General features: G+C 48.3%; 1 protein-coding gene across 1 annotated transcript in view; it reads left to right on the top strand.

Annotated features, from left to right (window-relative positions):
* ARMH4 (armadillo like helical domain containing 4) overlaps positions 1-11,748 on the top strand; it is a 59,373-nt gene extending 47,625 nt beyond the window's left edge. The window contains exons 6-8 of the mRNA XM_071745262.1: positions 2,656-2,687; positions 6,841-6,975; positions 7,330-11,748. Coding sequence (XP_071601363.1) covers positions 2,656-2,687; positions 6,841-6,975; positions 7,330-7,398 — 236 coding nt within the window. The 3' untranslated portion in view covers positions 7,399-11,748. The remainder of the gene's footprint in view (positions 1-2,655; positions 2,688-6,840; positions 6,976-7,329) is intronic.
* The last annotated feature ends 283 nt before the right edge of the window (positions 11,749-12,031 follow it).

Below are 12,031 nucleotides of genomic sequence, written 5' to 3'. Positions count from 1 at the left end.
TGTTGGTAATACACAGTAATCTGGTGCTCCTGGACTTGTCATGGGCCCAGCCCAAGTGGGTGTGGAGCTGTGAGGTGCTTCCCCATGGCTGCTGCTGCTCCATGCTCTCTTCTCTCCCCTGGGAGAGCCAGACCTGTTGCTGCCACCCACTGGGACATAGGAAGGCCAACCAGGTTTTTGACCTCCTTCTGCCTTCCCTTCCCAAATTTGGGGCTATTTTTTTCCTCTAGCACAGGCTTTCACCCAGCCAGCTTGTGGCTGCCTTAGGGCATCTCAGAGTGTCCAGTCTGGAGGAGAAATCATGTTGTGGTCTTTTTTTGTTTGTGGCTTAGGCTGATTCCCAAAATCATCTGACCTGTGCTCTGTATGGCTGAAAACAAGTTTGGTTTTAATAACAAGAAATTACATAGATACCAAATAAAGATTTGTCTGTGGGTCCCATCAGATGTGCAGCTGCTGTTTTGTGGAGCAGAGAGGAATCAAGCCAGGATTCAGTAGCAGAATACTCAGGAGTTTGTTGCTCCTTTTTTGAGGAAATGGGTCAACTACTGATGAGATCCCCAGTCCCATGTCATTATCCTGGAAGATGTGTGAAAAAAAAACAACTTTATGCTTAGCTTGTGTTGGGGCCAACCGAGCATCACAGCTGTGTGAGTGCATCCTGTGCTGTCTGGGTGTGGAGGGAGGAAAATGTCAGCCCAGAGTTTCAAAATGTGCACTGAGCTTTTGGGATTGTGGCTCTTGAGTCACCCTCACCAATCCTCTTGGGAGCCTGGAATTGTGGTGGTGTGGGTAACAGTGAGAGTCGTGAGAGGGCTGGAATAAAATGGGAGAGCATCCTTGAATATGACAGTCATGAGAAGGCTCTTTGGCAAGAATTTTGGGATGAATTCCTTAGATTTGCAATATTTGTGGTTTTAAGCAGATTTTCCCAGTGTTTGGTCTCTCCCTTGCCTGTCGGGAAGGCAGCAGCATAGGAACTCTCCTTGGAAATCCGGGTGGTGTTTGTACCCAGTGGTTGTTTTAGTGATACATCTAGAAACCCAGCTGAGAAAACCCACCCAGAGGAACCATGCATTCCCTTTCTCTCCACTTCTCCACCAGGAATGACATCCAAGGCTTGCAGGCTTGGGCTGGCAGAGGACAGTAGTGATAGCATCTTCATAAATTGAGTTTACTACAGCTGAGTCCATGCAGGTCAGGAATAATGGTGAGAAGAGCTGATAAAAGTAAACCCCTTGTCCTTTTCCAGTGTCTGCCTCCTGGATAATTCATTTTTTTCCTGAGCTACCTGTCAGAGATGAGTGAATTTGAATGCATGTTCCCTTTTCACAGTTTTTCACCTCTAGGTCATTTGGGACTCGTCTCTTTGGAAAGGGTTCTGTTATTTGTTAAAAAGGGAATATTCAAATCACTTTGAACTTGTTAAAATGATGCAGTTTAATTCAATGGTGCTGACACCCAGGCTGAGTCTTATCACCTCCCAGCTGCTGGGCTTCTCTGCATTGAATCTGAGACATCAAAAGGCCATTTACTGATGGCTCCATCACTGTCCCCTCCCTGCCCACACTGAAGCTTTGGTGTCAGGAGGGTGCTTACCCTGAGTGCTCTGCATGCCTGTGCATTAGGCAGGCTCTGATGCTGCTTAATGCAAGCTTTGAAGGGAGCTTCTGTGAGAAAGCAGGCTTGGAAATAGGGTCTCAGTCCATAAAAGCCATGTTACATCTGGGGTCTGATGAATCCTGGGGGAAATGTTCTTGAGGTGAGCATCAGTGCATCTGATAATCCTCCTGGAGACACAGAGATCCTTAACCAGTTGCCAAACCTTGAAAAAAACCCCTCAAACTAGCAAACCTTTAACTATTTGCTTGCCTCTTACCTTTGAGCAGGAATTTATTAAAATATTAGCAGGTATTTTTAAATCTCCAGTGCAGTGGAGAGAAATCTGGTTGCCTGGGGAGTTAATGAGTTGTGCACCTGCTGCTAAGTGTTGGCAGTTCTTGGAGATCAGCTGAATCTTTTATCCCAAAGTACATGCTCTTAAGGACTTATAATTCTTGGCTATCAGATTTCATGGGAAATTTCACTGTTAGGGAAGGAAAGCCTCTGTGACAGCAGTATAAATTTACTTTGTTTAGTAATTTAGCACCTCCAGTGCTATCCCAGTCCTCACATGTCATCTGGTGCCTTCCCAGAAAATCAGGGGGCTACAAGGCAGGGAATAATACAAGACAGGGAATAATACTTTTTTAGGCATCCTTACAGGTAGGATATGCCAAGCAGGGGGAAGAATCCCTCCGTGGAGGGGATAGCAGTGGGAGGGGATAGCTTTAAGTTTTCTTGCCCAGTGTGTGCATGAGAAGTGCTGGTAAAAAACCCACAACCTGAAATAATTGGGTTTTGTCTTCCTCTTTTAATCACTCTGAAGATGGGAATTGCAGAGGCAAAATGAGTGTCTTGCCTGCCAGCTTGATTGAAGAGATTCTCTTGTTGGTTTGCTGCATTTGCTCTTTTTCATGAATGAGAAGGGAGGAAATCTAATGAAAAGTGTTATCAGCTTGTCAACTTAATTAGTGTCTGTTTTTAATACTGCCATTAGCATTTGTTGCTAATTAATGTAAGACGATTACAGCTTTTTTTTGTCTTATTTTTCAGTGAGAAGCTGGATGGAGAAGCTGAAAGATAAGGTAGGAGGCTCAGTGTTTCTACTAGTTTACAAGCAAAGACATTTTTATTTGCAGGAAAAAACCTCTTTGTCAGTGCAGTTCTCTATCTCTACACAGACAATTGAAAAAGAGCTTAAAATTTTCTCTGGGAGGCAATGAACCAGCTGCTGCTGTTGTGTGCAGTGGGGGGCATCCACAGCACATCCCTGATCAGTAAAATTAGGGACAGGGGTATATGATGGAGTTCTCTGCACTGGAAAATCACTTCCTATTCAGCCTATCTGAGTTAGTTTTTTTTTTTTTTTAATTAACCTCTAACTTACCTAAATTACGACCTTTCCCACCTCCTCATGCAGGAAGTGCTGTTAATTCCTAGGAGAAAAAAAAAAATTAAAACCCAGCAAGCACAGGAAGACTGAAGAAGTTGACAGACCTTGATCTTTTCTCCCTTGTGTTGCAGCATGGTGGGACATGGAGTAAAGGACTCTGCCAGCCACAGTCAGTGATGTCTTTTTAGGCTCTGTTGCCCTAGGGAAAAGATTAACATTTTGAAAAGGTTGTGAAACCTTCCAAATATTGCATGATGGCTGCAAAGCCACGAAGCTAGAAATGAGGTGACTGTGGTGTTAAAAGACAAGAACATTTTGTGACTCAACGGGGCTTGGCAATTCCTGAATAGTCAGAGCTAACAGAAAAAAAAAAAAGCACCACAGGGAATAATGATTCAATAGGAAACTCCAGCTCCTGAAAATCCATCTCCATGTCTCTCTGCATGAGCAGATTGTTGCCCAAGGAGCCCAACCTTCCCATGTTCATTTCCCTGCAAATTTCAGCAGCACTTTACCATCAAGCCTCCTGCTCTGGGCATCTCATTTCTAGGGCTGAGGACTGGAGGGGTTTAAGGTGCCCAGCCCTTTTTGAGTTGTTTTTTTGAGTTGCTTTTCTGCCTGCACTAGGAAGGAGGCATGGCTAGAGTCATCTATGCTCATAGCAGAGCCCCGTGGCCTGGGATTCAGCTGAAAGGAGAGAGAATGGTGTTCCCAGTGAAGGTAAAAAGCAGACACCAAGGCTGGTTGAGTGCCTGGAGTGCTTGTAGCCTGCATGTGTCACCTCCTTGTGCCAGACCCACCCTACCCATACGAGCACAGGGGCATCAGGCACCTTCTCACAGGAGCCAGAGTTTGCACTTCTTTCCTCTTGGCTGCCACTCTCCTTCCCTGTTGCAGAGTTGGTGCAGTCTCCACCAGAGCTGCTCTGAAGGGTCTGAAGGTCTTTCAGTGCCCAGCACAAGCATTGCTATAAATGGGGATCTGGAAGTGGCCACTTGACAGAGATCCTTAGCCCTGAGCCATCTCCCACCCGTGGGGAATGGCAGGATCTCTCACCATGCTCACTTTTTTCCTTAGAAAACCACTCCCCCCACCCCCAGCACTTTCGAAATGCACTGAATGGTGCTGTGGTTCTGTCAAGGAGATGAGAGCAAGGCATCCCAAAGTGGGGGAAATACCATTTAACTCCACCAGCAAGTCCCAGCTGTCTGTCCACAAAGGTGGTGAACCTGCCCACCCCTTTTTCTCCTCCTTTTTGACTTGATCAGCATCAGTCATAAAATGTTCCCCATTCATTTGCTGTTGGCAGAGCCCTGTCCTCTCTATTTCACAATCCCTCCATCCAGAAGAGGATCCTGGCACATGGATGCCTCATCCCTGAGCCCTCCTTTGTCCCCATCAGGGCTGCCCTGATGGTGAAGGAAGGATTTGGGGAACATGGGACCAGGAGCATGGGTCAGTGCCAGATTTCTGCCTGTTCTTCTGTAAATACTGTGCAAATTTCCTGTGCCCAATACTGAACACTGAGGTTTCCTTTGTTGCTGTTGCCTCAAAGTCCAAAGGAGCCAGGAAGGTCATGGATTTGGTGTATTGGAGCATCCCTAAGGATCTGTAAAGAAGCAGCATCTTCCCCATGGGCAAATGGGGTAAAAATGTGGTTTTGGAGCTGCCTGGGATATGGGCTTTCCAGAAACCTTTCCAAGATGGGCTGGGAGATACAGAAGGGCTGGGACAACAGGATCTGCTTCCCACAGCAGCCTTTTGGGGCTGAAACCATCAATCCAGCTGGTGGGGGAGCCCTGTGAAAGGCCAGGGGGTTCTGCTGGCAGCTCAGAGATGGGCTGGAGTTCACCCTCCTAAAATCAGTGAGTTTTGCTACAGAAACTCAGGTGGGCAGCAGCTAAAAAAAGAGATTCCCAGTCTGCCTTTGCCACCCACGCCAGCAGCAAACTTCCAGAAATAGCAAACCCCAGGCTGTGCTAATTGGGTCACCCAGTTAAGGCACTTTTATCTCCTGGCAGGGATGCAGCCTGTTAGCTGTGCTCCCACTAACCTGCTTTTTGGGGAACCAGAGTTCAGGCACACAGCCCCCCACTCCCAGCACATCTGCTGGGTTTTCTAGGAGGGCCTCCAGAGGACTGAAGATCCCTCAAGCTTTAGGATCCAGGCACAGAGGGGTTACTCTTTAAATTAACTATTTAAAGCACCAAGCAGGATCACTAGGGGTTTGGGAGGGCAAACCAGCCCTTGTTAGCATGGCATCTTCTTATTTTCATTCTCTAGGTAAGCATAGGAAGGGAGGGCAGGGCACAAAATCATAGCTTTCCCCTCCCTATTTCACCCCTGGATTATGGAAGAACAATTATGGTGCAAAGGTGTGGAGTTTGGGAATGCAGGTGAAGAGGAAAAGTTGTAGGTAATAGACTGAGGCTTGCTAAGAGCTGTCTGAGAGTCCTCTGAACTGAGCACGTGTCCCTTGGCAGGTGTAAAACCTACTTTAGGGATGGTAGATGGGGAAGGTGAAGCTGTAGTGCCCCAGCAGAGGACTCTTGGTGCAGTGTGGCTGAAAGCAGAGCTCATGGTGAGGCAGGGAGCTCCCTCCTTGCTCCCCCCAGCCTGGATTAGGTGAGGATGCTGAAGCAATCTGACACTATGAACCTTGGTTTTAGTTTTCATTTCAAAGACTAAAGCACAAAATAAGAAGCACTTGGGGATATTTTCTAAAGGATTTAGAATTTAGGATTTGTTTAATTTAGGATTTGTTTTAGATTTAGGATTTGTTTAACCAATGTGATTTTAAATTTTTAGATGTGCAGTTTTAAATGACTCGTGTTACTCATAAATTACTGCTTTTTTTGTTGTTGTTGTTGTTGGCCAATGCAAACACAGGGATCACAGCTATTGGATTGCAGCTGATTTACATTTCCCTTAAGGCCAGTGTAAGGTGTACCTGCCCTGTCTCTCTGTGTCACTGTCTTGCTCCTGCAAGTGACCCCTTCCCATGCAAAGCAGGAGGTTTGAGTTTAAAGATTTTGAGTAGGAAGCCAAGGGATGGGCTGGGAAGGAGGAAGGCAAATTTCTGCCTCTTCCTGCATTTTGTGAGCACAGCCCAGCTCCTTCTGAGACCCAGCTGTGGCTTCTGCCATCCCCATGCTGAGATGTCTCATGCCATCCTGTCTCTGGGAAGCATGGGAGATGTGTAATATTCTTTACTGGAGATATATTCAGCAGTTTAGCTGGAGCCCCTTCAGGCACTGGAAGGTGCTCTAAGGTCTCCCCATTGCAGCTTCTCTTCTTCAAGCTGAACACCCCCAATTCTCTCAGCCTGGCTCCAGAGCTGCTCCAGCCCTTGGATCATCTCCATGGGCTCCTCTGAACTTGCTCCAACAGCTCCATGTCCTTCTTGTGCTGGGGAACAATCTTTATTATGGTTCAGGATTGCCTGCCCTTGGTGGCTGAGGTTTTCCTTGATATGTGCACCCATATGAAGAGGCACTTCACCCCAGCCCTGCACCGAAATTTCTTCCAAAATATCATTTCTTCTCCTAAAGGTGGACAAACATCCCAGTGTCTCAGCTGAGGCTGAGTATCTCTTAGTGAAAGCTGATATTGAGTGAGCGGGGGGGGGGTTACCAGCTTGGTCCTGGGGTGGGACTGGTTGGGGGCTTGTCCTGGAATCAGGGTTCACCCTATGCAGGCAGGGGACAGGGACTCAAGCACAATAAACTTGGACCAAAGCAGCATCGGGATATTTTTCTCTGATGAAAAACAGAAACATGATGGAAACAAAGATGAAAAGCAACTCTGAAAGGATGGTTTTGTGAGTGCTTCTCTTTTCCACGTAGGCAGGATACATGTCAGGGATGCTGGTTCCTGTAGGAGTTGGAATAGCTGGAGCCCTCTTTATCCTAGGAGCACTCTACAGCATTAAGATTATGAATCGCCGAAGGAGAAATGGCTCAAAGAGACATAAAAGGAAGGTATGGCAAAGAGAAAACCCCATCCCACCCACTCTCCTCTTAATTGCTTTGGCTGTAAAGGTGATGGTCACTGGCACAGGCTGCCCAGAGGGGCTGTGGAGTCTCCTTTTCTGGAGCCTTTCCAACCCCACCTGGATGTGTTCTGTGTGTCCTGCCCTGGGACATCCTACAGGGGGGTTGGACTGGGTGATGTCCAGAGGTCCCTTTCAACCCCTGACATTCTATGATTCTCTGGTTTGTGTGGGTTGAAGTGTTCAGGACCTCTTGGTTAGAGTCTGGGGAGGGATCCAAATGCTCTTAATTTCCTTGTTTTTTGCCTGGGGAGCTCTCTTCATTTTCCTTTCCTTCCCTCAGCAGCGGGAATTTAACAGCATGCAGGACCGAGTCATGCTCCTGGCTGACAGCTCTGAAGATGAATTTTGAGGAGGACTGCAGTGCCCTTGTGATGAGCCCCATGACTTTTTTTCAAAGAAGGGAGGGAAGAGAAAAAAAAAAAAAAAGAAAAAAAAAAAAAGGAAAGAAAAAAAAAAAAAAGAACCAGTGACTTTTCTGCTGCATCGCTGTTCTCCACCAAGCCACCCCCCAGCAGTGGTGGCTGCCACCCTGGCCACATGGCATGCTCTGCTCTACGTGTCCCACCCAGTGATGTTTGTTTTGATCCAGTAGTGAGATTGCACTTTCACACCCAGAGCCTCGTTCCGACCCCCGGCTGGAGCTGATCCGTATGGATGATGATTATTTTTTTTTTGTCTTCCTGTTATCCTGGTGTCCTGTTTTTTTTTTTTTTTTGGTCCTGGCTGGCAGTAATCTAATCAGTAACAATAGCTCTCACCTCACCCAGGAATGGAAAACTCTACTGTGGAATGACTTCTGTCCAATTTGTTCATTTTAACTATGACGTTACCCGAGCTAGAGTTCATTAGTGCTGAGATTAGCTGCTCTGCTTAATTAATGAGGGAGACACTTGAACTGGATCCCTTGCCACCCAAGAAGTGCCCGTGTACAGTGTTGTTGCTGCAGTTGGAAGCACATTTCTGCACTTGGTTCCTCTCCCTCTCACCTTCTTCTTTCTTCCTTCAGCTCTGCTCCACGCTTCTTGGAGACACATGGGAATGGCTCCAACACTTGAGTCCCAACAAAAATCCTGATCCATTTGCAACCAGCACAGTGAATAGCAGCACTCCCCTACTGCTGGACAATCCTGCTTGGATCTCTTAGCTTTTTTGCTCACTGTGCAAGTAGGTAAGAGAAGAGGCAAGCTGGGGGTTTCTTCAGCTTCTGCCTCCTGTTTGAAGGGCACTGGTTTGTGGGTATTTTCTCTCACAAGGCTGCACTCACACAGAGGTAAAAGGGGAGCATCTGTCTCTTTCCCCCACTGGAAACTGCATTTTCAGCCCCTGGAAGCTGGGTGAGCAGCAGCACCTCTTGGATGGGTCTTGTCTCCTGACCATCGGATGCAGAAAGGGCACCAAAGGCTGCTGGAGTGGATGGATTCATGGATAATGGTTGGGAAGCAGCAGCAGGCAGAGCTGGAGGGGTGTCTGCCATGGGGAGGTGACACTGGGAAGCAGTGTTCATACTCTGCGTTGGGCTGCAGAGGGGGACAGACAGGGCCTGAGGTTATGGGAACCAAGCAGGGGAACTTGATGTTGCTTTGCGCAGAAATGCTGTCAAAATAGCTCAAAAAAAAAGGCCTGGATTGCTTCACTTCTGCTTCCAGTCATTCATTCCCTTTTCATTCCTGAAATTTTGACCAGCAGAGTGTTCCCTTGGTAAAAGCAACCCCATGTCTTGAGCAGGCACAGGCTGGAAGCCCTCTGTTAAATCCAGGTGCCTCTACCCCAAAATCAAAGCCTTCAGTAACAAGAGATCAGTCCAAGCTAAGAACAACTTTTCCTTTTGTTCCTCTTCCAATTTCCTTCTCATACTTGAGTCTCTTGGAGATTGGAGGTGCTCAGGAGGTTTTTAACAAGCCAGTTGGGTGTTGCTGACTGTCGTGCAGTTTGGGGAGTCAAGACAAATTGTTTCTGGTGCTTTTTGATGGTTTGCTCCAGACAGGGCTTGGTTGAGGGTTGCAAGGTGGAGTGGCTTCTCCTCTGTTCCAGCTTTCTTGAGATCATCTCCAGAAAGGTTTGACTTTTAGGTACAGTGCCAGGATACAGGCTACTTAGGCAGTTGCAAGATGTTCTTGGCATGGTTTACACTGGTTCAGCCAGGGAGGCTGGGAGAAAAAGCAGTGAGAAAGGGCAGTGGCCTCTCTGCAAGAAGAAGTCTCCCTTGCAGCAGAAAGGATGGGAGCTGAGATGGCTGGTGCATGCAATTGTACCCTGAGAGACCCAAGTACTGACCCCACCTTGAGTGCTGGGTCCAGTTCTGGGGTCCCCAAGGCCAGAAGGAGCTGGAGGTGTTGGAGTGAGTCCAGAGGAGGCCCTGGAGCTGCTGGGAGGGCTGGAGCAGCTCTGCTCTGGAGCCAGGCTGAGAGAGTTGGGGGTGTTCAGGCTGGAGAAGAGAAGCTGCAATGGGGAGACCTTAGAGCACCTTCCAGTGCCTGAAGGGGCTCCAGGAAAGCTGGGGAGGGATTTTTGGCAAGGCCAGGGAGGGATGGGATGAGGAGAAACATTTTCAAGCTGGAAGAGGGGAGATTGAGATGAAAAGTGAGGAAGAAATAGTTTGGTGTGAGGGTGCTGAGCCCTTGTGCCAGGTTTCCCAGAGAAGCTGTGGCTGCCCCATCCCTGGCAGTGTCTCAGCCCAGGTTGGATGGGGCTTGGAGCAACCTGGGCTGGTGGGAGGTGTCCCTGACCATGGCAGGGGGTAGAACTGGATGAGCTTTTAGATTTCCTCCAGCCCCAAGCAGTCTGGGATTCTGTGATTCAGTGAAATCCCAGAGAGAAGGAGGAGCTGCCAGGAATGCTGCAGCACACAGCAGAGGTACCAGTAAGACCCAGACAGCCAGGAGTCAGCAGGGTTTGTGAATTGACAGCCTGTGAAGGACAGGCTCCTCTTGCTTTCCTGGGAATGGTGCTGTGCCTGCACAGTGTGTGATAACAGCACAAGGTGTGTTAAGTCACCTGTACAATGCTGGAGCTTCTGGGCCAGTCAGGAGGAGGAAGAGGAGGGAGAGCTGAGCAAAGCTTCTTCTCTCAGTGTCAGGACCCCATCTCCAGCAGTGCAGGAGGAGCTTTATGGAGGTGATGTCAATTTGATGGATTGGGAAGGCTGGTGGGGGGTTCCATGGCCTTTCACTGTGCTAATAAATCCAGTTTGGGAAACACTGTCCCTCTGCACTGACAGTCAGTCTCACTCTTCTTCTCCATCCCCAAGGGAATGAACTTAAGAAATTAAAGGCAATGCTGGCAGCCACAGTGACCAAGGTGGTGTCTTCATGCATCACCTGGGTGTCCTTGAGAGCCTGGCTTTGCATGGAGTGAGTAGCTGGGATGCTGGAAATGAGCACTGGCACAAATGGGGCCAACAGATGGTTGCAAATATCAGCCTGGCTGTACAGCAAGTCTGCTGGGACAGACTGGGCAAGCAGGAAAGTTGTATCCAAAAGGGAAGGTCCACCTGAATGTGGAGTTCAGTGCTGGTCTGTGCTGGAGCCAGTCTTGTGAGACAGAAGAGATTTTGATAACAGCTCAGCTTCACTCCCAGAGCTGTCTCTGGCTCTGAACATCACCAAGCAAGGTGTTTGGATTGGGACCTGCTGGCTGGCAGGCTACTGGTGGCCAAGATTCTGAGCCACTCAGCAGTGCAGAGAGATCCCAGCTGATGTCCATTTAAAGTGGAGGTGTTTGTTGAATAGTTTTGGTTTGGTTAGGCACCTGTCCCAGAGTCTGGAGGCTTCCCATGGCTTCAGCTTTGTTCTTCTTAGTGTGGAGGCAAAAGGGGGGACAGTCAAACCCACCCTTGGGTCCCAGTGAAGGTTGTAGCACAGACAGGAGTTTCTGCAGTGCTCCTGATGGCAGTGCAATTGCTGCAGGTCCTTAAAGCACAAGCATCATTCAGCTCCTTCCCTTCTCCTCCAAGGCCAGAAGGTTTTGGATTGAGCCCTTAAAAATATTCTCTATACAACTCCTGGAATTTGATTCATTTGCTTGAAATTACCAGATGCTGGGCAGGGAGGGGAGGAGGGATTCAGGGGGCAGCTGAAGCCTCCAGTCTCTTTAATGCTCTATTGATTTAATCTATACCTCTGCCTTGCCAAACAATGAAATTCTTTTGAAAGAGACAGGGCAAGAAAAACAGCCAAGAAAGTCCCTCCTTATCCTTCATGTTGGGTGAACTGGAAGCCACTGGATGGAGAGGTGGCTCTGCCCCATGCAGAGGCACAGCTGCCAGGGTGGCTTTGCTGCAGCAATGAGCACCTCTCAACTCAGCACAGGATGAGTTCTTCACCTCTGGTTTGGGTTTTTCTGATAGCACAAGGTTAGAATTTCTTGCAGGCATCACACAACCTCTTTGGCATCCACAAACCCCATTCCCAACAGGAGGACCCAACCTGCCTGCCCTGCAGCTCTTGCTCTGCTGTGCTGCACCTGCACCATCCAGCTGCTGATTTTTAAAGGTGTCTCTCCTGCCAGATGTTCACCTAGGTGGGTTTTTTTCCTCTGGGCTGCTCTGCTTCCATAAGAGTGACATTAGCAGTCCTCGTGCTTTCTTGTGGTTTTCTATTTCGGACAAGAGCAACTCCTCATACTGTAACTATGGAATGTAGCACTTGGTTAAATTAAAACATTGGGAAATAAAAAGCTGTCCATCACATTATGACTTTAAGCACCTCGTCTGGCTGATCTGTGGCTCGTGGCATTTGCTGTCTCTCAGGTAAAGCTGGGAAGCAACAACTTGGAAGATGGGAGCGTTTTGGTTTTTTTCTCCACACTGCAGTGTGGGTTCAGGGTCTCAGGCTGGGCTTGTGGGGCCATTGGAGCATCAGGGAGGCTCAGCATGGGACTTTCTGGAGAGGATTTACCTGAAGGTAGGTGTTGGCCATAGGTTGGGATGAGTAACACTCCAACTACCCTTGGCTGGCTTTCCAGTGGCTGTCATGCCCCCCAAC

The sequence above is a fragment of the Heliangelus exortis genome, chromosome 5 (assembly GCF_036169615.1).
Source record: "Heliangelus exortis chromosome 5, bHelExo1.hap1, whole genome shotgun sequence".
Classification (NCBI taxonomy): Eukaryota; Metazoa; Chordata; class Aves; order Apodiformes; family Trochilidae; genus Heliangelus; species Heliangelus exortis.
Note: the sequence above shows the minus strand (reverse complement) of the source record. Positions and strands in the feature narration are given on the sequence as shown.